Below are 26,020 nucleotides of genomic sequence, written 5' to 3' on the forward strand. Positions count from 1 at the left end.
TGTTTGTGTTTTTTTTTTTCTCTCTCATCTCATTGATTGTGCACCCTTAACTTTGTATAACATATTCACACCCAACGTAATGAGATAACTTGGGTTTGACTTGGCTTGTCAACACATTGTTTTGCCACACATACACACACACACACACACACACACACACATTAAAAAGTGAACCGACAAAATGTTGAAAAACATCAAGTGATAAATATAATACTGTTTTCATTTCTTGTTTGCTGTTCACAATTTCCCAAAGTAGACAATTACCAATGTTGGCCACGTAAATGCCTTGAGAATAGATAGCACACTTTTTGGTCTGTCTGTGAGCGTGTGTGTGTGTGTGTGTGTGTGTGTGTACACGTGGCAGTGTAATCAGTGGGATCTAATCAGCAGTGTGTAGTGTGGAGTCGGTGACATGCCACTCCAGGCCCGTGGCCCTGGTGTCACTGAACTGGCTCTCAACCCACTGAGACACCGATACACACTCCTCTGAGAGAGATATCAGTCTGCCTCATCACCCTCACACACACGCACACACACACACAAGGAGAGAGAGAGCGCGATAACAATCATTACTTCCACAGCTGATTCCGTATTTTTTCATCGAAGAAGAGACACCGCATCCTCCCTTTCTCCCTCTTCTCTCCCTCTCTCCCTCTCTCCCTCTCTCTCTCCAGCCAATTTCAGGTCTATACGGTAGAAACATCTTGTAGATTTCTTTTGTTCTTTTTTCATGCCTCCTTCCTTTTTTTTGTCTCCCTTTCCTTTTTTTTCCACCTCTTTATGTGATGTCTCCTCTCTCAGAATCGCCTCCCCTGTCTTCATCTGTAGGCAGCTGACAGCTTCTTTCACTTTTCTTTGTCAATTTCCCTCTCTCTCTCTCTCTCTCTCTCTCTCTCTTTCCCTCTCTCTCTCTCTCTCTTTTTTTTTCATCTGTCCCCCCCTCCATCTGCTTTCGCTTTTGTTTGCCCGGCCCCTCTCCCATCCCAAGTTGATAATGAGGAATGCGGTGTGACCCTGACCTCCATCGGCCCTGCGACCACCTCCGACCCCTCCAGGTGACCTCCGGTCCCCGTTTTGACAGCTTGATTAATTACCCAGTGTTATGATTTATGAGAAAAGCAGTATGTAAAAATAATAGACAACAGGTGGTCTTCAAAAAAAAAAAAAAAAAAAAAGTAGATTTGAAAGAGGTTCTAGTGGGGATTGTGGTGGCGGTGGGGTTGAGGGGGTTGGTTTCTGTGTGTGTGAGAGTGGAAGAGAGAGAGAGGATGTGTTTTACAGCCGCTTTCCATGGTTAATTGCTTTCAACCGTTTTTGAAGGCTACATCGGGTTAATAGGAAAATGTCTGTCGCTCCATGCATGGTTTCCTTAGTTGCAACAGCGTGGACGTCTCCACGTGTGTATTGGGCCGTATGGCGAGAGGATGAAGGGGATTCCAACATACATGCGTAGCTCCATGTGTGTGCTGTGAAGCATAAACCCGGCCATGTGGTAATGACACTATGGAAAATGTGCTGGAACACACACACACACACACACACACACGCACAGACACACACAGATACACTATATTCTCTGCCACCTCTTTTCTAGGTTACATCCTGTGAAAATAAGCAGAGTAAATGGCAGGGCAGAGCAGCCATGGTGTTTACCCTTCACACTTCAAACACAGCTTGTGATTGGCTGTGGCGACCTCACCTGACTCTTGGACCTGTGGTGCAACTCCACTTAGAGAGAGGTCAGACTCTTGGACTGTGTGAGTGTGTGTGTCGTCGTGGATGTGTGTGTCTGTGTGGTAATACTGTGGCCTTCAGGTTTATTGCTGGTTACATGATTGTAGCCTGTTACATGCGCTCACAGTGTGCAAGTGTACATTTGCAGGTAGGAACGAACAATTTACATGTATAAAATTACAAATTTTATCTCATGAAGGGTCACACACATGCGTGTGCACACTCACTCACACACACACACACACACACACTTCGCACAGCAACAGTCAGCATTGTCGGCAGGACCACCAGTTCTCTCTGTGGCTGTCCCTCCTAGGTCACAATAACAGGGCAGGGGTCAAGGGATTCCTCTTTGACCTTTGACCCTTGGAGGTCACGGTGGTCCTGTGATGTTCAGTAAGATTAATACCCCGGGCAGAACAACACAGTCTCATTATTCACCCACAGACTGCCGATTACTGGGAGATGACACCCAGTGCAGCACACCTACGCATTCCTTAAGCACAACTAAGCAGTCAGAAACGGATTGTTGGATGAAAAAAATAGGGCTGTTTTTTTTTTTTTTTTTTTACCGATAATCATTCAACAGTTATTATGTGCAAAAATAAAAATGAAATTGCAACTATCAAATTATGATATAGGATATTGTTGGATTGTGAATGTGTTGTTACTTTAGTTTTTTTGATTAATATTATAGCACTTTCTGTTTTCATAACACTCTCAACTATCTGGCCACTTACCCTGTTGATACTTGAGGAATGTTCACTTATTTTACTGTTGCACATATTGTAAGTCGCATCTGCTAAATGCCTAAATTATACATTGTTAGACCTGAATATGAAGTGATTAATCACGATTTAACAATTTAACAAAACACAATTTTACTGTAAAAAATTATTGAATGAAATTGTCCCTTGCCGTCGCACACACAGATGTGTTTGTGTATCGGCTTACCATGGTGATGTGTGTGCCTATAGGTCTGTGGATACACACACATGCATACATGTGTTCATGTGTCTGCAGTGTTTAGATGTGTCCTACCATTGACCCTGGCTAGCGGAGTCTGTACATATGGCCCTGCGTCTCACACCCGCCGTGTGTGTGTTCATGTGTGTTAACACACTAACTACCTGTCCAGATGGTGAAGAAGAAACATAAATTGGCAGTGCTGTCTAAGAATTTACATCCTGGTGAAATTGCTTTACCTCAATTCTGACTTGGTTGCACACTCACTGATACATTTGATCGCCGTCAGAGTCATCGTTATCATCATCTTCATCATCAGAGACTGAATTTTCACTTTTGTGGCAGCCGGTGGCCACTGTATTTTTGTCCATTCTTATGCAAAAAATTTCACAGTAGTTAGAAATTGAATCTGGTGCAATGGAAATGGTTCGGAGATAGCTGCCAAATCGCTCTTCATCACCATCATCCTCATAATCATCATCACCTTTTGTTCATTTAGTATAGTATTCCTTACTTACGAGGCCCATTAAACTCACACTTTGTCCTCCTTTCTTCCTTCCTTACACTATTATTAGTGGCCTTCAGGACAGGGTTGCTCCTGGGACGCCTGCTTTCCTCCCCCCCATCTCCTCCTGTAGCCTCTCTGCCTCCCCCTCTCCGCTCTCCTTTCTCCCTGATTTATACATTAAATAGTTAGGCAGGAGGGCAGGGAGGCACCTATCATTCCATGATCTATATCTCTCCGTGCCCTCATTAAAAATACATGTGTATGCTTAGGGGAGACAATATAGAATATATAAATCAAAATGCTAACGGCGTCAGAATAAGCCTCCTGTATTTATTTCCCCATAGCTTTCCCTCTGTGGACCGAGGACTCTCTCCTGCCTTTTTTTTTCTTCCCTGTGTGTGTGGCAACCAGTGAGCACATGTTTGATACTTTAATATTATACTATACTGGAAATATTGTTCATATATTGTGTAATATATTTGATAATCTGCCCAAGCAACACTGCTGGTTGAGATATGACACATTTTGTATATTCTGTTTTATTTTTTTCATTTTGGAAATGTGTCTGATTGTTATAATGTTAAAGGTATAAGCAGTCAGAAACATTCTGTCAGTTAAATGGCTGATAAGTGGCTATGAAGCTGATTTCAGACCTGGTGTCACAGCCCTAAAGCCCCAGTGTCTGTGAGTTCACATTCACAGTTGCTTCCCTGCGACTGACACGCCGCTCTCCTGTAAAAAAGTTGACAAATGACTTGTGTAACATTTACTTGCACAATCGATAGCTCTGACAAATTCCACCTGGACGGTGATTAATGCTACATCCACCCCCAATCTAGCAACCTCCCCCCCCCCCCAACCCTGCACCTCCCTCTGCGTGTGTCGTGCTGAGAGCAGATGAAGCAGGCCTCCGAACTTTGTGTGTGTGTGTGCGTGCGTGCGTGCGTGCGTGCGTGTTCACGTGACAGTGTGTGTCCAGAGACTTGGAGACTTCCTCTGGATCATCCATCGAGCATGGGAAGCAGCTGAACGCAGCAGAACGAAGTGGTTAAAGTGAAATTCACAGAGGTTGAGCGCGGTAAATAATTGATGCGTAAACGGGCCTTGGCATGGCACTGAGTGAGTTACTCTTCGGTGTCTGCGTGTGTCTTTATACGTCTATAACTGCAGAAAGGTGCTGAAAATAGACAGGTCGGGAGGGGAGAGAGAAAGAGACAGGAAGAGAGGAATAGAAAGTGAAACGGAGAGAGAAAGAAATGTAAATGCGGGCATGAAAAGAAGCTGAGGCATTGGGGATCAGAAGCTGTGCTATTCTCTCCACTTCCTCCACCCCACTGCTCCACTTTGAACTCATTTATAAATATTCAGCTCCACATATAAACAATATCCAAATGAGCCCAGACATCCATGCCAAGGTTAAAAACTCTGCTTCTTATTACAGACACAACTACTTGACTAGCTCAAAAGGTTAGCGTCTCGTTCTGACCCAAACTATTTGTGCTCATTAAGATCAAGAAAAAGATAATCATCACCACAGAGTCTTATTTACTTTGACCAAATTAGTGTATGACTACATTAGCGGAAGCGAACACCGAGCGCAGCGAAGTCTTTGAACTTGAAGTGAAAAGTTGAATTTAGAGAAACTTAATTAAATGTGTGCTCTTTACGACTGGAGGAACTCATGCGGTGGGCGATTTGTTCAGATTTAACTCAGGGGGAGGTGGGGAGAAGCTTTAGTTTGTCTTACTTTTCCTATGTAAACAGTTCTGTTGGCTGTTCTATTGATTACTTAAACATACAAGGATGTGGGGTTAAGCAGAGGAACAAAAAAAAAAAGAAGCAACATTTGTAAATCCCCATCTAAACCACTTAATTTTAGGTCAACAGTGAATCATGTCTTAATGTATATTGTATTATTAGCCTGTCATATTGTTATCTGTGTCAACTTTTTCATATTTGGCTGTATTTGTCAAAAACTGTAAGATAATAATATTTAGTAATCATTTAGCTGTACCCTGCATGGCCCCATGGGTATCCCTAGTTATGAAGAGGATGATTGATTTTGTGCTGACAGGCTGATGACATCCTGTCTCTCCCGCTCTCACATCACTCCTAAGATCCGCACATGTCTTTTCATAGTCTACATGGTACAGTAAGTCCTCTCTCTCCCACCCTGCCGCTCTCAGAGAGCCATAGTTGTGCGTTCGGAGGGTACGGGGGGTCTCCGGCTGGTGCTGTGTTAAAATGAGAAAGGGGGCACCGTGACTTAATCTGACAGTACTGTGCGATCTGTGTGGTATCTGAGCCTCGGGGAAGAGGGGGAGTGGGAAAAAAGAAAGTGAGAAAAAAGAGGGGGATCGGATGGATAAAGGGGCCCTGCGTGGAGAAAAAGCTCACGTAGAGACAGAGACAGACAAGGTCACCCAGAGCAGGGTGGCCCTGACAGAGAGAGGGAGGGAGAGAGAGAGAGAGTATTTGCTATTACAGTATTTACATTCCCTCTCAGCTCCTTCATGCCTCTTTATTGAAGAAGAAAACAGTGTTGCTTTTTTATGTCTGCCTCTCCCTCCCTCCTGTAATCAGTTTGTTGCTTGTATTTGATGTTGCTTCAGCCAGCGGTAGACATTTCAGTGGTAACTGAAATGCGAATGAATTGCGACGCAGCGCTTTGCTCTCGCTTATTTTCCAACTTAGTCTTTCTTCTCGGTCAGCCATTGTGCCTCGTTCAGACCTCATACCCGACTGTAGCCTGCAGACATCCCTCCCCTCCTCCTCCTTATTGGTTGAGCCACGCTGAGTGACCCTTTCCCTCTTGTCAGTCAAGCCACAGTAGCGAATCGGGAGCCGCGTATTGCAGAAACAAGGAAGTGGAGCGGTGGCTGTTGAGAAAGGGGAGCGCCCGGTCGCCCTGATCCTAACAGCCCCCCGACAGAAAACGAATAAAGTAAGCTGCCAACAAAGGCTGGGAGCCAATTTTAGTGGACACATATAGGTTACACGCTGATTCTTTAAATCGCGGCTACACGCATACGCAGATGCATTTAAATACAAATGCGGTGCGGTGAAGTGCATTTATGTGCTCCCGTTCACCAAAGACACACACACAGACACAAATCCACGCAACCATACCATCCACTTTCCTTACCACATGCACCCGTGACCGCTATCAGCCATGCTTTGTACCTGTCAAGTGCTGTCCTTTTCCCTGTGCCCAAAGCCCTGCTCGCTACATGAGAGCTCTCACATCAAAGCTTCGCCGAGCTCCACACACACAGATGAAACACCCTCTCACTCCGGCCGCCTCTCTCCCCACTCCCGCACATTAGACACATTTCATTTCATTACAACGCCACTGGAAAAATAGAGGTGCTGCTGTCTTAAAGGGACATCTTATTTACTCCCCCTCACACTCGTGTACTCGCTCGCACTCACGCACACACACACACACACACGCACCACTCGCTGTCCTTTAAATGATGCGACTGGAAGGGAAAATAATGATCTGTTACCATCAGAGTTCTAGTGGACAAACGGCATCCAATTTGACCACAAAGAGACACAACAGTGTCATCAAAGAGTGCGGACAATAGCTCGTTAAAACGGTAGAGCATGGCTCCAATTCTGTAATAATACACCACAAATAATGCATCAGTATATTATATCACAACTTCATATATGTTTGGTTTTGTGTTTTTTTAATTTCATATGATAGTTTTACCGGTAACTTTCTGATAATTAAGCGCTTGCAGCTAATTTTAAGAGCTTCACAATGCTGCATGCAGGGAGGGAGACGAGGAGATGACGGAGGAAGGGCTTCATCGCCGAGATGAGACAAGCGCCGGTTTCCCTAGCAGCGGCAGCCATTGTTGTGCTATCTGGTGTGGGACAGGCCGACAAAGGAGCGCTAAGGAGCGTCCGGAGCGGGGTGAAGGGGGTCGGGGTGCCCCCCCTCAGAGGGGTCGGGGCGACCCTCTTGACCGCTGGCCCCGGGGCAGGGACTCAGTGTGGTGGTGGCACAGGGGCACCCACAGGGCATGGGAAGAGACTTAGCCTGCACACCGCAGCAGAAAGACAAGGCTGACCCAACGCTAGACGACTGTGTGTGTGTGTTTTTGTTTGAGACAGTGTGTGTGTGTATAGGACAAAGGCAATATGACCCAACGTTAGAAATGTGTGAGAGAGAGATTTAGTGGTATAAAAGCAGGGTGACCCAAAGCTTGCAACGTGTATGCGTGTAAGATTCACACTTTGACAGCACATCACATCACAACACAAAGATCGGAATTACCCACTACTATCAATGTGTGTGTGTGTGTGTGTGTGTGTGTGTGTGTGTGGGAGAGACTTAACAGTTAGCTCAGAACACAAAGACGGAATGACCTAACTCTAGAAGGGTGTATAGCGCAGAGATTTAGCTTTCACAAAAAACACAACACAAAGACTAGGATGACGAACATTAGCTCTGTGGGAGAAATTAGTTCTGTGGGATTTGCTGAAAGCACAGACACTCTGCTGTTTAATCTGCCTATAATAACACGGTTTTTTCTTCTCAAATATATATATTTTTTAATTTATATTTGATATCAAATTTGCCAAATTATAGTATCACATAATATAGTATAATCTAATCTTTAAAATGTTTGTTATTAAATGAGCAAAAATATGAATCACATAATTTGTGATAGAGCTTTATTTTCATGTGAGTAAAAATGATGTTAACAGAGCAAATTGCAAGCAATATTTATCCAAGAAATGCGTCCTTAATGTATTTTATTCAGTCCACTGGCATCAGACTCATTGTTGTAAACTTGTTATGTGTGTTGGTTGGAGAGAAGAATAAGAGGAGGAAGTGTCGGGACAGGGAGAGCAGTGTTGTCCTGACACCAACACAGACCTCTCAGTGTTCAAATAAATGATGGTTTCCGACACAGAGGTGAACTCGGCGGCCCTGCTGCACCAGACTAAGTACGCTGAGGACACTGGTCGCCTTTACAGCGATGTCCTTCTGGGTGACTGGACAGCTGAAAGGGTTAGCACTATTAGCACCGTTAGCCCGGTTAGCTGCGTTAGCCCCTGTAAAGGAAAGGCCATAGGCTATAGGCCACTCAGGGTTAGCACAGGGACGCTAAAGGCTAGGAACCGGGCCACTTGAGGTTAGCATTAGTGTGCTTAAGGCCAGGAAGGGTTATTGACCAGCGAGGGTGAGCGTAAACCTAGACAGGGTTTTAGGCCACTCAGGGTTAGCATCAGAACACTTGGACCAGTGTTGTTACACCATTAACTTTTGGCCTCATGAACCAGGATTGGAGGAAAGGGGAAACGCACACAAAGGGATGTGAAGGTGGTTGGGTTCAATGGGGCTTTTCCTTTTTCTTTCTGTCATTCCGTCCCACCATCGAATTTGTCAAATCCCACAGAACAGCAAATTTACAGTGCAGCAGATTTCTCATTTTATCATTTGTTAATTAATGTATTTTTTTTCTTTATATATTATTTATATTATTATTTATTGATTTTTTAAATGTATTGATTTATTTTTCATTTTATCTTGTTTTATGATGGTGGTGTCATTGGCTGAACTGGTCTTGTCAGTTATTTTATCAGGCTGCCACCAGTGGGCAGTGGCACAAAGCTGGTGTGGGTCTGGTTAGTCTACATCTCTCTCTCTATCTCTCTCTCTATCCCCCCCCCCACACCCCCCCTCCACCCTCTCTCTCTCTCTCTCTCTCTCTCTCTGTGTCTCTCTCTCTCCTCTCCTTAGCTGTCCCTCCCTCCCTTTGCTCCTCTCTTCCCTCTTCATCCGGCCATCTATCCATCTGTCTCCATGTGTCTGAACCTGTGTATCTGTCTGTAGATGTCTCTGCGGTGTCTGAAGGCTGAAGTAAGTCCTCTTAATAGATCCTGACCCATTACCTCTCCCAATGCACCTCTCCCGCCACACATACACACACACACACACACGCACACGCACGCACGCACACACATGCGCTTCTAGGTTTGGAGAGAATAATCTAACTAGAATTCATATACAAAACATAAACATGGACAGGTATGAATAGTTTTTTTTACTTATAATTCACATAATCACATTTGGTAAATTACCATGATACTTGGTTTGCTGTTTCTCAGACTAAAAGACCACACAGCTCTTTTTTGATGTGTTAATTCAGTTTTTACTTTTAATTTCTACCTGAAAATTCTTAAATGATAAAAGGAGATTTTCAAAATACATTGGTTGAAATTTCAGTGCATATTCAAGGAGTTAAGTGAGAGAATTTTTAAAGCACAAGCTCGCACAAGTTTTAATTTAATTTAATAATAAGCAATTTGATTATGCCCAATTTCATTCTCACTCCAAAATGTTTTTTTTTTTTGTCTATTTACTTGAATAAGGAGGAGAGGAGAGCATGTCTGAATTTGAAATGGAGTGAGAATACGACTAATTTTATAATCTGGATAAGTGAGAAAGTGTCATTTTGCCGTTGTCAACACACGGCAGGTGCTGAGGGAAGGGGTGTGTGGCGGGGTTGACGTGGATGGGCACAGGAGGGACACACACACGCTGCGTCAACGGAAGACAAGCACATTGTGTTAACACTTATTAAGGAAGAGGAGACGTGCTGCCTTGAGCAGACAGGGTGTGTGATGGCGACTTGTGGAGGAAACTGAGCGACATTGCCGCTCTTAACTCCCTTTCACATCTCCTAAAGGCCTTTTTGTCAGCACTGATATCTTTCGTACTCCTGAGTGTGCGTGTGTCTGTGTGTGTCTGCACGCGGGCGTGTGCCTGTAAGTTTGAGTCTTGGGGTGTGTGTGCATTCACAGTGGGGGTGGTGTGTGTAAAGCACGGCCAAAGTGGAACAGGAATCCATCCATTTCCTGCTTTAGTTTCAGAGTGCTTGGGACAATAAACACGGTTAATTAAAATGGCTTCAAAGTTGAAAAAGTCACTAAAGGCTACAGGAAAACTTCCCCTTCTCCACAATAAGTTTCCCCTCTGTCAGTCTCTCATCTCATCACCACTTGTTTTTTTTTTTTCCTCTCTCGAACGTTTTCTCTCTTTGTTTTGCAAAAACACTTCACTTCAATTTTGACAGTTTGAAGTGGTATATTGATTGTCAAATTTTATTCAAAAAATCATTTTAGTCTTTTTGTTTTCTTAGGGAGCTTTGTTTTGATTTTGAAATGATATATTTATGTGGAGTTTTATCTGGAGTGCTGTCTGTGTGAGTTTCAGGTCACGCACACACACACACACACAGACACACAAGGACATACACACAGCGGTGTATGCAGTTGTGGCTAACTCTTAAGTTGAGTGATGGTGGGATCGATTGGGTTTGATATTAAGTGACACATGGCCTTTGGAGTCACTAAATGCTACTCGCCGGCTGAAACCACCGTCGCTGAATTCCAATCCCCCAGTTAGTTCTTAGTCATGTCCCCGCGGTGACACACAGTCTCTTCTCTTTCTCACTTTCTCTACCCTCTGTTCCTGTCTGGATTTGCATCTTTACCCACAGTAATCTACCAATCTGGATCTTTTAAGAATTGTTCTGGTCTTATTTGCTCGGGGATATCCACTGCTGAGCTCTTTCTCACACACCTTGAGCCCCTAGCAGACCCAGACTGAGAGGGAAGGTCGCTGAGCTTCATCATAGCAGAGAGTACTGTTAACATGTAGTCTGTATAGGAGGTTTGACTAAGTTAATATTGACATAAAAAAAAAAAAACCTCCAAACTTTTCTGAAAATAAGAAAATACCTGAGCCCCCCTGGTCTCAGTGCAATGAGACATTTCCTGCATGTTGGGGGATAATGTTAGGTGATATTTGCACTAAATAATCAAATGTGGGCAGGGCAAAATTGGATATATACTGTATATGTGGCTCTAATATGATATTGTGGATCTAAAGTTATATGGCTGTTCAGGATCTGCAAATTAAAAAAATAAACCTCATGTACACGCTGCAGACGCGATATGAACAGTAGCCGATGCGATTCGCCACGGCTCTCATTCACGTGCGGCTGTATATTCTCTCTCTTCTTCTTCTAGGACGGCTACGGCGTGATGGTGCTCAACCCCAATGAGAACTACCTGGAGGTGGAGAAGCCGGCCAAGTCCTCTCCCCTGCCCTCCCCTCCCGAACCCTCGGACGAACCCGCCGAGAAGAGGGAGCGCAAAGACGACAAAGAGGGCAAGAAGAAGCGGGAATTCTACGAGAAGTACCGCAACCCCCAGAAGGAGAGGGAGACGGAGCGGATCACTATACGGGTATGTGGCGGAAGGAGGGAAGGAGATAGTGGTGTGAGGAAGTGGAGCAAGGGAGGGACGTAGGGAAGGAGAGAGGGAGGAGAGATAGGAAAGGACGGGAGAGCCGGGGCGGAGGGACGATGTTGAGATGTTGAGCAAAATCAGAAACGATGGAGGGAGGTGGATGGAGCGAGAGTTCGGGATTGGGGGAGGTAGGAAAAGGGACGTGTGTGAGAAAGTGGGAGGGGAGGATTTCGGGGGCGAGAGATAGAAGAGGCAAGAGAAGGGCGGGAGAAAAGGAGGGAGGCGGTTAGCGGTTAGGATGCAAGGGAGGAAGGAAATGTTAGGTAACGAGGGAGGAAGGGAGGATGGGAGGCAGAGGGAGAAAGAGAGGCTCTTGTGTGGTCAGCCTGTGTGTGAAGAGGTTGGCCGAGCTCCAGTCGCCTCTCAGTGAGCAAGTGTTAACCACATGGCTGTCCTCCCTCTCTCTCTCTCTTTCTCTCCCTCTTTCTCTCTCTCTCTCTCTTCTCTCTCTCTCTTTCTCTCTCAGATGGTGGGCTGGTCAGTGCAGCTCTGGCCCTTCACTCTTGTTGACCGCTGGGATTATTATCTCCCTAACACACACTCTGCAAACACACTGCAACATTCTTATCATGCTACACTGACCGTACACCCCCTAATCATACACACACACACACACACACACACACACACACACACACATACACACACCTACCTCGAGGCACCTAGCTCGGGCAGTTTACCATGTGGTCAAACAAAGGAAATGAACCCTTTGCATAAATCTAGCTCCATTATCAAAATAAATATGGCCAGAGTGATGAGAAATGGAAACAATGTTCTGTTCCTCATAGATGGCTTTTGTTTCACCCCTGCCGTCGAACAGCTTGTTTTGCCACTTCGATAAGGTCCAGGCAGTTTGTCACCACATTTAATATTCTGTCATTCGTTCTTAATGGCTCTCATGCAGTAAGATGATAAAATTAAGGGCATGGTGACCCAGAAGTTTTCCCGTTGCAAGCTTTAATATGAGAAGAGTGTTCATCGATTATCTTTGTCTTACTTCGGTTGATGGCAGTAGCGTCACAGTAATGCGTGTACATTTGAGCGTGTGGGTGGGTGTTTGTGTGTGTTTTTGTGTGTGTGCGTGCGTGCGTGTGTGCGTGTGTGTGTGTGTGTGTGTGTGTGTGAAAGACGTCAGTCTCTGGTGTCTGACAAGAGTTAGGGCTGCTGTGGGACTAGCGGGCGGTGTGTGAGCTGTCAACGCAGGCTTTTTTCTCACACCCCCCTGACAGTACCTTTACACACACTCTAATAAGGGATAATTAGCTGCAGTGCTATCTTACTCTATCGTACTGCCTTGAATGTGCACTGGTTTTCCCACCATACTGCCTTAAAGATGAACTTTATAGGCCCTACTACCATAGTAGAGTACTTAACACTTTGTGACATTATAGAGGAGTTGTGGTAAACAATCCCTCATGTTTTTCACAGTAATACAGTAAACTAACTTGCATCTGCTGTCAGCTCTCTGCTTGATTGAATCAATCACTGTATTTTGTGTAGCTGTCTTATTGTGAGTTATTATTATTATTATAGCTGAGTTATTATGTGAGTTCTATTGCTTATTGCATGTAAACAAGTTTGGTTTATTACCATTATGACTTCAGGGAACAGGTGTGTGTGTGTGCGTGTGTGCATGCGCGTGTGTGTGTGTGTCTGATAGTGCTCTCCATGTCCTCTCAGACTTAAGATGACGTGGAGGAGCTCATATTAACACCTTACTAAATGTTTTAACTTGAAGGTGTAACTTGAAGGACTCTCAAATCACATAATGATCTCTCTCTTCCTCCTTTCCTCCCTCTCTCTCTCTCTCTCGCTCTCTCTCTTCGATCTCTCCGTCTCCTACTCTGGCTCTGTCCTCCCTCTCCCTCCTCTTGCCTGAAACCTTTAACACTCCGTAACACTAGCAGCGTGAGATCATTAGCGCGGTCCCAACCAAGGTTTCCCTATTCTACTGGGGAGTCGTGCAATATTATTCACATTTTGATATTGGCCTCGCCTTGCTTTCCCCGTGCCTGCATAATGCATGCTGGACAGGGCCAGATGCATGGAGACGAGGGCAGGAGGCTGCAGTGGTGCTCTGTCTGTATTAGGCCACAGTGTCTCTTATAGTGTATTACTGTGCAGTGAAACATCGTCTTAGCTTTTACAACTGAGTCCGTGGGATAGAACTCAGGACGGATGATTTAAGTAGTCATTTAAGAAAGGATTTAAGAAAATACCACACTAACTTCAGTGTTTTCCTGTTTGATATACTTTTAACTAGCACACTGATCATTTATTCAGCAGTGGACACCAGAACAGTGTTCAGTGCTGTGGCATTTGAGGCTAAGGAAGAATAGAGAGATGAAATTTGCTGCCTGTGGCTTGTATTTCTCAGATCAGGCTAATACAAAATTGTCCTCATTAGCCAGAAAACTGGGGGTCACAGAGAACGTTTAGAGTTTGCAGCCAAATCCATTTGTCGTTAGATGAAGGGACTGCGAGACTCGGGATAAAGATGAGTGAGTGACCATGTCGGCTCTGTCCTGGTGCCCCCTGACCTCTGACCTGTGACCCGGGAGTCAGCAGGATGTTAGTGTGTATGACCTCCCCTCTCTATCGTCCACGCCTCCTCCTCTGCACCGCTTTACTCTCCACTGCTCCGCCTCTGTCCTCCCCGGAGTAAGCTGTCACATACACACACACACATACACGTACACACACACACACACACACATGCACGCACTCAAAGGCACACACATACTGGCACACAGAGAAAAGAGTAAAGGAGGTGGAGAAAAAAAGAGATGAACTGAGATTTGTGTGTGTGCGTGTGCACACGTGTGTGTGTGGTTGCGCTGTGATTCTTGTGAGGGTGTCTTTCTTCTTCACCTCTCTTAGTCAGGGTGGGTGGGAGATCAAATCAAACCTCTTTAGCAGGGCTATTTTCATGTATTTTAGCAGCACCCCCAACACGCGTGCGTGCGCGCGCACACACACACACACACACACATACACACAAAACCCAAACCCTTTTAAACCCTACACCTCCCTCTCTAACCCCCACTGTTGGAGTTGCAGGACCACCTGCACACAGCCACTCAGACACACACACATACACATACACACACACACACACACACACGCATGCACACACATATGCACACACATATCGGGCCCCCAGATAGAGTTGAGTTGATTAATACGCTTCCTTACACACATTAATAAGCTCTTAACTGCTTTTAGGATTCTTACTTTTTAGCCTTGGGTTCATAGTGTGCAACCTCTCAACCTTATCTAATCCCTCTCCTCTCCTCTCCTCTCCTCTCCTCTCCTCCAGATCACACACCACTGGCCCATGTTTAGGGGGATGTCGGTGAAGGAGGGAGAGAAAGAGAGAGGACAGAGGGAGGGATGGAGGGATAGAAAGTCTGATAGGAGGGATGCTGATGAGGATAGTAGAGGGGAGGGGGGCGCTTTCTTAGCACTTTGCCATATAGAAGTTTGGGAGTTCACTTTACTCTGAATTTTAGCAGTAATCCAGTTAGCTATTTTCTGTCAGCCAAGCGGAGGAATGGCAGGAACAAAAGGCACATTCATGGGCTTAAGAAGCTTCCAAAGAGTTCACCCAAGGCTGGCTGGCTGGGATTAGGCCAGCAGGCCCTGGAAAGAAGAAGGAAAAAAAAAAGAGCAAAGGGGACAAAAAACAGAGCTGCGCCTTTCTTTAAGCACCACTTATTTTTATAAATGACTGGAATACTTTTCTCTCTCTCTCTCTCTCTCTCCTACTTTTTTTTGCTTCTCCTTTTAACATCTCACATTGTTACGTTTCTTAAATGTTCAGAGAGAGAGAGAGAGAGAGACACTGAGAGAGGCCCTCACTCCTATAGCGTTTTGAAGTAGCAGATTGAGGCTACGTTTTCTTTTCTTTCTCTCCCGCTATATTCAGCTCTCGAGCACCAGCGCAGCTTCAAGAATGAGAGATCTGTATGATTGAGACCTGAGTACCTCGAATGCTTTCGCTACGACATCTCTCTGCTTTTCTCTACCATCATTCATTTGGCACAATCACGCCACAATGGGGAAGAAAGTATTGGGGCTCTTCAGTGTCCCGGTGTTTTCATTCAAGGCATTGTTTATTCCCATGTATATAGCCATCACCTCTGGTTAGATTCCATATAAGATGGTCTATTATGGGTAGGACAATAAGGCTTTTATTGTTCCTTATTATTTAATACTATGCAATTGATATACAATAAACAACTCACCCTGTATCGTGTCCCCAGGATAATGCTAATATTGTCCTTCGCTTGTTGATAAAGACCTAGACCTAGACCTAGACCCCATTCTTTGTCCATTTCGCAGTTTTATATATGTCTAGTGAAATGGCATGCTCTCATTTGGTCACATGGTATACTTGCTCGTTGCATTACATGTGTTGTGGCTTGGCTTAACAATGTTCTTTTTTTTTTTTTTTTTCACCACTGCACATTGGATTGTATTTTCCATTTCGTGCCTTGTAAAGTCGTTCTGTCTTCAGTCCAGACTCGGGATTCTTGGAGTGTTGTGACCTCCATTTTAAGGTGACAGATGTGGGACAGAGACAGGGGTGTGTGTCATACTGATCTGAATGTTGCGGACCATACAGAGTGTTGTTTCTTAAAGGAGGGAGCATCCATTATTTAGGTCTTGCCTCTCCATGACCCATGTTCCCCGCTGCAGCCGTCCACTGGGGCCGGCTGAGATCCTTGTCCTTGTCTGTGTTTAGCAGATGTCCTGTTTCCCCGTGTCCACATTGTACTACAAAATGCCCAGAGGATTCACAAACGTGCACGCACACACATTCACACACCTACACACACACACACACACACACACACACACACAAACTTGATTATAAACATTAACACGCACACACAAAAACACACAGCCCGATAATTGCATTTCACTTGGTGCTACAGTGTTTCTCTATGGGCCTGGGTTTGTGCTCTTTGTCACCTTCACCCCTTTGCCCCAATCTGTGGCCCAGGGGCAATTATACAGACAGGGTTTATTTGACCTTTGACCTGTGGTCGTACCACCGAGTAAGGCTCAGCATATCCAAGGACAGCTAGGGACTTGATTAACCTCTGAACTTGGTCAGAGGAGAGGTCAATGGCCAGGACTAGAGGGCAGCTCACCTGCATGCTGCAGAGAACGAATTGGCTAGATGCCATCTTTGTATTTGCGCTTGTGTGTGTGTGTGAGAGAACATTTACACTGTGCGCATGTATCTTTGTGTACGAACTATGTCTATGTGTCCTTAAAGCCACAATACATGTGCACTGCAGTGTGTGGAGTGTTTTAAATCCAGGAATATGTTTTTGTGTTTGGTGAATTTACTGTATCATTGAGTGCATTTGGCTGCATTAATTTCTGCAGGTCTGGTAGATTTTGTGCTTGTCAGTATGTGCAAGCATGTCTGGATATGTGTTATGAGCTTGTGTGTGTAAGTATGGCAGAGTGTGTAGTGTGTGTGTGTGTGTGTATATACATACCTGTGTGTGTGTGTATGTGTGTGTGTGTGTGTGTTTGCTCAGGGCAGAACCAGTGTAGCTGGTCTCAGATCCCTGCTCCCAATCTTCTAGTCAGGTCAACCATCAAACACATCCATCCTGCCCTTCCTCGCACCTCCCCACCCACTGAGCTAGCGCTCTCTCTCTCTCTCTCTCTCCCTCTCTCTCTCTTTCTCTCTCTTCCTATCCCTCTCTCTCTCTCTTTCTTGCTCTCTCTCACTTTCTCTCTGCGCACAACCCTGACGTGGATACAGGCTGACCCGCATACAGACATAGACGCTCACACACACACAAACGCGCACACACACGGCACCTCAGGGTCATCCTGGAACAAACACAGCCTTGTCTGCCTGCCCGCTCTCCTTTGCCTTATGTCAATTAATGGCTCGCAGTAATTTCACCTGACAATCCGGGCGGCAGCGCGAGGCTAGCCGAGATGTCACAGCGATGACCTTTCTGGCCCGCAGCCGCTCTTTTCTAATAAAGAATCTCACAAACCCACAGCAACTTCCTTTGTACTTTGTTAATGAGTTATTGATTTGAAACAATGCCCTGGCAAATATTGTCAGAGCAGACTGACCCCACCAAGGTCACGCTATTTTATTGTATACAGTCTGAGCACGCTAATCTGCACGTGGGATGACATGTACGCTATAGTTTTTCTCCTTTCTCTGGCTCTGCCTCTCTCTCCCCCTCTCTCTCTCTCTCTCTCTCCCTTGCTCTCTCTTTATATAGACCCCCACCCCCCCACCAGCAAAGTGCAATAACACACCTACACATACCTCCCTCTCTCCCTCTCTCTCTCTCTCTCTCTCTCTCACTCACACACACACACACACACAGTGTCTCCCCCTCTTGTTAGTCTCGCACACGTTTTTCACCTCGTTCTCCCTTTTCTCTGTCTCTTTCTCACATCATTATATTCCCAACTCTCCATAGGTACTATACCTGCTAATTACCCACAATGCCACAGTCATTATTTTCCCATCTCTGCTGCTAATTTGCTCCATACCTTCCTTTCCCCCACTCTACCAGACCCATCAGTTCCCAGACAGCTTCTAGCTAACTTCAGCTCTCTGTCTGCCTTAAAAGAGAGTAAAGAAAGAAACAAAGACAGGAGGGGGGAGAGAAAAAGGGAGAGGGGTGGCGAAGGAGTGCACGTCCCAGACATTGATTAGAATGCAATTGCAAACAGGTGTCGCTGAGGTCCACTTTTTAATAGCGCGCGTGGAGACGCACAGACGTGTACGCGCTCTCGTACACACAAACACACACAAACTAACTCACTCTAATAGCCTCTGTGCTAATACCAAACATGTAATTACGTACATTGCTTATTTAATATTTAATCATTAGGCCAAATGAAAACAATTCTGTTCCATGCTGATCAGGACATATTAAATAGTCTAATGACTGAGGCTGCAGGTGGGTTTACCCAGTGTGTGGCCTGAGAGCGGAGGGAGGGAGGGAGGGAGAGATCGGTCAGCCCGTTAGTCTTGGTGTGTGTATTTGTGTGTGTATTTTTGTGTGTGTATGAGCACCCGAAGACTGGTGCAGGAATTTGTTTCTACCTCTTTCCAGGTGGGAGGAAACTCTGGGGGAATATTTGTTGTTTGTTGCGTGTTTGTGTTACTTTTCAATATGCTTTAGCTCTCGCTCTAACACTTTGAAAATAGTTATCGACATTTTTGCTAGATTGAAACCAGCGCTGCCCCAACAAAATAGCCCAAACCCAATAAAGCTGTTTAGGGATCCCGTGACACCGTCCTGACACTGTTGGCTCTCACTGAAAAGTTTGCGAGTGTAAAAAGTATAATGGCTCTCATCCACTAGACTCCTTCCAGTCCCCAGTCCTCACCGTCTCCCTCGCTAGAATTTCCAGCTTCCGCAGAAGTTTTCTGACGTCCTGTGTGCTTTGGGGTGGCGGAGGAGGAGGAGCAGGGAGGTCTGGAGCGGTTGTTTGTCAGAGTGTGTTGATGTTGTTAGATTCATTGTTTCCTGTGTTGGTCGGACACTGGGTTTGTGTTGGCGTTGGGGCTGTTATTCTGGCTGCAGTGCACTCCTCTCCTCTCCTTTCCTCTCTTCTCTGCTCTGCTCTCCTCTCCCTGCTTCTCATTACGGTGAATAAACACAGGGCAAGAATTGGACCGGACAACTTCTGAAGAAACAGGGGAGTGTGTCCGTGTGTGTGTGTGTGTGTGCATGCATCGGAGCGTGTCTGTGCGTGTGTGTGTGTGTGTGTCTGTGTGTGTCCATGCGCGTGTATGTGTTTCTTTGGATTGCAGTGTGAGTTGTTGACGGCTGAGTAATGGAAAGTGCTAAATTGAACAAATTCTTGAAACTGGACAATTGAACGGCAAACACATTCAACAAACGACCCACAGTTGGAACCAGTTACACACAGCAAAGTGGGCTAGATGGTCACACATAATGTGGCGTAGCAGGTTGTCTAGCAGTTTTCACGGTGACGTAAGGTATCACACATAATCAGCATTCTGTAGATTGACCGTACAGGAATTTGCATCATACCTTCAACATTTTAGATGGCTAAAACCGCATTATACTTAAGTGACTGCAGCCTTTGTGGTTGTGTAAAAACTTTATGTATAATATAATACTGACTGAGCTGTCTCGTCTCTGAGTATATATTAGTCGTCCCTAGCTGTGTGGTGAAAGCACTTAGATAGGATTATACTTTAGTGAGCTGTCTGCTTTGGAGACCGTGATGACTGACAATAAATGCACATCAGTTCTTTATGCGCGGATGTACGTGCGTATCAATGAGCGTGCGTGTGTGTGTATCGGGCAACATGTCAGCGAATGCTAACTCCAGTGCTGAGAGAACCTGTCAAGCCACTCTCAGAGTGAGAGAATTACTCAACACACTGCTGTCTCCCTCAGCTAGACACACATACACACACACACACACACACACACACACACACACACACACACACACACACACACACACACAGATATACTGTATACCCTCAATAATCTATATCGCTCTCTTTCTCTCTCTCTCTCTCTCTCTCTCTCCACATTTTTCTTTCTATTTGATAATAGTTGGCTGTCAGCATCTGGAGACTGTCTGGTCGTCTGGACTGTCTAGGGGGCAGATTCGTATTTTATATTCTCTGAGGGGAGAGTATGGATCACTATATGCTCAATACACACACACACACACACACACACACACACACACACACAAACAGTACACACCTTCACCTGTCCCTTGACAGTCATGGCTGAAGGATGCTGGCAACAGGTGTGCAGTGGGGACCCTATTCTGACAGCGCTGGCAGATGCACGCACACACACACACACACACACACACGCACACACACACACACGAACATTGAGGAAAAATGTGGAAAATAAATAAATAAGGTATAAAACTGTGTGAGAGCTGGTGACAGGAAGCCGGTCTCGCAGGGCGGCGTGCTCCACTGCAGCTAATTAACCCCAGGAAATAATTGCAACAATATGCAAATGCTGTTTAGATAATTCACTACGCTACCATGCCAGGTAGTCAATCACACAGAGGCCTGCCGCCGAGGGTGGTGGCGAAGAATGTGTGTGCGTGTGTGTGTATGTGTTGGGGGGGGGGGGCGTTGTAACACTGTGCTCTCCACTTTTGAGGTGGGGTGGGTTGGGGGGTGGGGGTGCTCACCTGTCTGCCGTGACGACAGCAACACAAGGATGAATTTATGGCTAGATAACATGGACATCAATTAGGTACGGTATGGCCAGATGTGGCACACGATTTGCCCAAGTTAGTCCAAATTTGACGTCATAGTTTTTGTCTTGTAATAGAGAGCACAGATCAAGCAAAACATGGACCAATGTTCCCTTCAAGCTGTGTGCAGGCACTGACCTCTGTCTAAAAATGTTTCACATGGATCAAATCATGATATCTTGTCAGTCATTACTCAATTTTGTCCTCAGACAGTCAAGAAGTTTTGTTGGCATATGATATTACACGCATGGACTTTGCCATAACACACACAAACACCTTCATAAACACACATGTTGGAATGTACAGTGGGAACCCCTCATTGCCTCCATTGCAGGCATTGCCATTAAGGGCTGGGTGGAGTGGTGGACAAAAGAGGAGAAGGAGGAGTGTAAGAACAGGTGGCATCAGCGGAGGAGAGAAGGAAAGGGGGAAAGGAATAAGGGAGGGATGGAGGGAGGGAAGGCGGGAGGGCAGGGAGGCAGGCAGGGTAATGAAATGGGCTTCGTAGATGAAGGGTGACATGGCGGAGGAGAGGGGAGGGAGACTTCAAAGGACTTTGATGTCACAGCCCTTCAGACAGACAACTCTGCCTCAGCCAGCCCCTCCACGCACCCAGGCAAACACACACACACACACACACACACACACACACACACACACACACACACACACACAACATTGATGGCAGAAGGGCAGGGCAGAGAGGAGTTGCCTGCTGTTGCATCACACTCTGTGGATAGAGGTGGGTGCTGACACTACAACCCCCTCATGCTAATCTAGCAGTAAACACAAACACTCTGACAGGTTAATTTACCTCTAGACAAACACAGTAACAAAAACACACATCAGCACATCATCAAATAGTACATGCGCACACACACTCGCACACAAACCCAGATACACACACACACACACACACACACACACACAAGTGAAAACACTTCATCAAATCACAAGCCACCTCACTTTCCTCCAAAAGTAAAGTTTGTACCCTGTTCTTTATAATGTGTGCATTTTACACCGTCTTCTCAATTACCACCTTTAGGAAAGGACATGTTGAAGTAATTATCTCACTGTGGTATCATACTGTGTTACTTTGTAAAAAGCAAACACATTTATGGAAATTAACAGGATAGTCTCTTAAGACACCTCCTCTGTCCTTTAACTCATATCACTAATTATTTGTTTTCAGACGGAACAGTTTGACACTCAATTAACAGATGAGGTTCCATCCTCTATAGGCTGTCTGTTTGTTTATCTCAAGATATTCTTTTTTGTATACATCTGTATGCTAATTAAGTTTTGTGTGTGTGTGTGTGTATGCGCGTCTGAATATATGCATGTTTGCATCCAGCGTGGTGTTATCATAAATATGGTGTGGTCTAGTGATCTAGGGATACAGGTGTTTCTAGTCGACAAGGCTCCCTGCATAGTGTAACCTCATGTGGGAATGCATTGTTGATTTCTATTGTGAACCAGACAGTTTGATAGGAAATCAAAGTCTGGAATCAATGTCACAAGTTCATTAACGGATGCCCTATTCTCGCCTGTACTTTTACTATTGTTCTTTCCAGCCCAGGGTAAGCGTGTACATCTCTGGTTAATTAAACATGTCTTCTGTTTTTGTGTGTGTGTGTGCGCGTGTGTGTGTGTGTTTGTGTGTGTGTGCGCGCATGTGTGTGCATGCAGGTGAGTGAGAGATATGTGTATTCATTTGTGAGTGTATGCATGGATGCAGAAATGTGCCCGTGTGTGTGTTTTGTGTATGCGTGTGTAGGTCTCCTCTCTGTTGTTTTTTCCTCTGACCTTCCCCTTGTGTCTTCCCATTATGCCTCTACTGGCGTATAGATGGGCCATCGATCTGGGAACGGGGTACAAATTAAGATTTAAACGTTACGTCACCCAGCCTATTGAGTTTTACATTTAGGGCATTTGCAATATGCAAGACTTATTGATCTACTGAAGTGTGGCTCTTTATAGAAACCACCCCTGGCCACCACCACTTTTCTTTTTCTTTTTTTACTCTTTTACACCTCTCTCTTTTTGGCTGGCCCTGGGGTGCACCTTTTGATGCTGTAACTTTAAATTTCTAAGAGTTTGATAACTCTATTTATTGATGTTTCTCTCTCTTCGGCTGGATTGTCGTCCCTCAATATCTTGCATAACTGTCCTTTTCAGAGTTTGTTGACAGCATTTGAGCCTATGAAGTTTCTATCAATCTTTTTGTTATGGATATAACATCAGAGTCTCTTTTTTTATGTTGCAGGAAAATGGTTCCCCCGAGGAACACGTGCTGTACGTGTGGGACCACTTTGTGTCCAAAGCCGCAGCCAAGAATGTCTTCATCATGGCCCACAGCTATGGAGGGCTGTCTTTCGTTGAGCTGGTGAGTGTTTTAGTTTTCCACTTGTCCTCCCTACCTCCCACAGACACACAAAGACACATACAGTTTCATGTGTGCAAAGCTACATATTAACACCCATGCATACACACAAACATATTAATGTGAGAAAAAGTACATATTCTAACACAGAGATTTCTAGCGCTGGTCACCTCAGGGAGACAAACAGCGGAGTGATACTGTGTGAAACATGGTGGAACGATTAAAAATAAATAGCATTTAGTTTCTTTGAGAAAGTGCTGCTTCTGTAAACAATCTGGTTCATCCTTGTCCTTGGGCACTATCCACCTCCTCTGCACATCAAGAACAGGAGAAAAAGAGGGATGGTTAAAAAAAAACTAGGGATGGCAAAAACAACAACAGTGGTACTGTTAAACCATGCTGCAGAGCATGCAGATCCCCAAGCCTTAAGAGAGGGACGGGATAGGTCGAAAGACGGTGGGAGGGAGGTGGATTTGAAGGAATTAATGGTGCACAGGGGAGGGTGAAAAGAAAAGTTTGGCCAGCCTCTTGCCTTTTTAACTATACTGTCATGGTAAATGGGTCTACAGTGTGCCTTTTGCAGGTTATGTGACGGCTTCAGAGGTTTATTCTCTATTTTCTAGTCTTTGGTTTACCATCATGTTCTAGTGGGCTTCTGCATCACAGTATATTATTGACCGTCTCTTTCTCATCTGTAATTGTGTTTTAATGATTTGAGTTACATAAGAGTAAAGCTGCAGTGCTCGTGTAGCCGATACCATCTTGTTGAGTTATTCGTGTTGAGCCAATGTAGCATTCTGAACTCATGGTGTAAAGATGATGGGGAAGTTGAAGTTTGCACCCTGCTAGCCTGCTAAGGCACTATGCTACTTGTGTTAGCATCCAATTTAACGTACATGTGCATGCTAAACATGCTAGGCTACAATTGGCATACTCATGTACTATATCACTTTAGTTGTCATATAGCATCCAAACTAATGTCATTTTGTAGACCTATATTAGGAAAGGAAGGCTAAGGTGCCATGCTAGCAGTGTTATCACATAGTCTACTCATCGTTGTTTAGGCATTTGCTGTCAGAAATATCAATTGTGAGTTGACACAATTGATGAACACACATGAACGACCTAACAAAGTGGTAAATACGACTGGGAAAGTTGGGATTTTCTGTAGTACTGATGAAGTAACAATTTTTATGATATTGTTTGGCATGCTGTGTAAATAATCAGTATTATTGTAACAACTGTTAGCTGAGAAATTAATTCAAATATTGATTGCATGCGTAATGCACATCTTATCATCTTGCTGCAGCACACAGTAGCTCTGTACAGCTAGATTTCAAAAATAAAACAGCCACCAAAAATCTACTTATGTTACAGGATCTATTTTGTTATTGCTGACTAAAAACTCTTGAATGCATGATGAGTCATATTTGCGACTTCCGAAACACTTAACTGACGAGGAGCACTTGAAGGAAGCAATATACCATGCTAGGTTTGCTGCTAACAAATTGTGCTAGCTGTGTTAGCATTTAAAATACTGCCACTGCATAGGACTGTACTGTATTAAGCCATGTTAGCTAACACACTGTGCTAGATGTGCTTGCACGTCTTTCTATGATCTGACAGCTGGGTAACAGTGCCAGTCTGCTGGTTTCTTGATCTGAAGGATTTACTGCTAGACTCACCACAACCCATATTATTTAGGACATATCTCTCCTCTTTTCTTAAGAAGGGGAGGAGGAGGGAGGCGGGAGAGTGAGGATACGGCTAGTGGGGGATTAAAGGTGGGCACTTGTCCCACTGGTGATTTCAGGAATATTTTATTTTCTTTCTTTTTCCTTCACCTACTCTTTTTTTGTTTAGTATTTTGTAATTTTAATTTGGCTGCTAAATATTCATGCAGTGTTTTGTCCGTGACAGCCTCACAATCTCCTGGGCTTTCTCCCTGTGTGACGAAGACTAGCTATTCTCTCTATTTGTATCTCTCTGTCTCTCTATGTTTCCTTCAGTCAGTTTCTGTCTCGCACTCTCTCTCTCTCTCTCTCTCTCTCTCTCTCTCTCTCTCTCTCTCTCTCTCTCTCTCTCTCTCGCTCTCTCTATAAAGGCCTCAACAAGGTTCTAACAGCTTTCTTTTATGTGATGTCCTTGTCACACGAAACCCTCTTAAAAACACTCATGTATGTGCATATATAAATACATAGCATATTGCAGATGCGGTATGGGGAAGATAACATCAAAACAGAGACTTCAGAGATGCTTGTGTTCGCTTTAAGTGACAGGGTGTTGGAATATGTCACTGTCAGGTTTCCCTCGAGGCCATCCCACATTCCGTTGTCTATCACTGTCGAAACGCCCTCACCTTTTACAGCCTCCTGAACATACATATATATACACACACTGACACTGACATGAACACACACATGCATGCACAGTTTTCATTACCTGCCCTCTATCGCCCACCTGTACCCCTTAGCAACTTCGTCTAGAGAAAGAAGCTGTAGCCTTATTCCAATCAATCACAGCAATTTTGAGGAGAATCTCTAGTTTCTCTCGCACTATAGATTTTGTTTAGGGGCATTGTTCATATCCCGTGCTCCACTGCAGGCTGTTTGGCTTTTTATCCAAACACACTCAAACTTCTCTCCACTCACAGCCATGCACTTTTACAGGAGTAATACATAAATATACACATGGGGATTTAAAGCAACCAGTATACATTTCTTACTTGATATTTCTGTGTGTTTGCACTCGCTTACACATGCGCGTGCACGCACACACACGCTCGCACGCACACACACACACACGGTCCACTTAATTGA

At 44.8% G+C, this 26,020-nt stretch overlaps 1 protein-coding gene across 1 annotated transcript in view; it reads left to right on the forward strand.

Moving 5' to 3' along the window:
* Positions 1 to 26,020, forward strand: part of arb2a (ARB2 cotranscriptional regulator A) — a 155,279-nt gene that overhangs the window by 49,887 nt on the left and 79,372 nt on the right. Inside the window, exons 7-8 of the mRNA XM_071927504.2 lie at positions 11,264 to 11,482; positions 23,085 to 23,204. Coding sequence (XP_071783605.1) covers positions 11,264 to 11,482; positions 23,085 to 23,204 — 339 coding nt within the window. The remainder of the gene's footprint in view (positions 1 to 11,263; positions 11,483 to 23,084; positions 23,205 to 26,020) is intronic.

The sequence above is a fragment of the Centroberyx gerrardi genome, chromosome 8 (assembly GCF_048128805.1).
Source record: "Centroberyx gerrardi isolate f3 chromosome 8, fCenGer3.hap1.cur.20231027, whole genome shotgun sequence".
NCBI lineage: Eukaryota > Metazoa > Chordata > Actinopteri > Beryciformes > Berycidae > Centroberyx > Centroberyx gerrardi.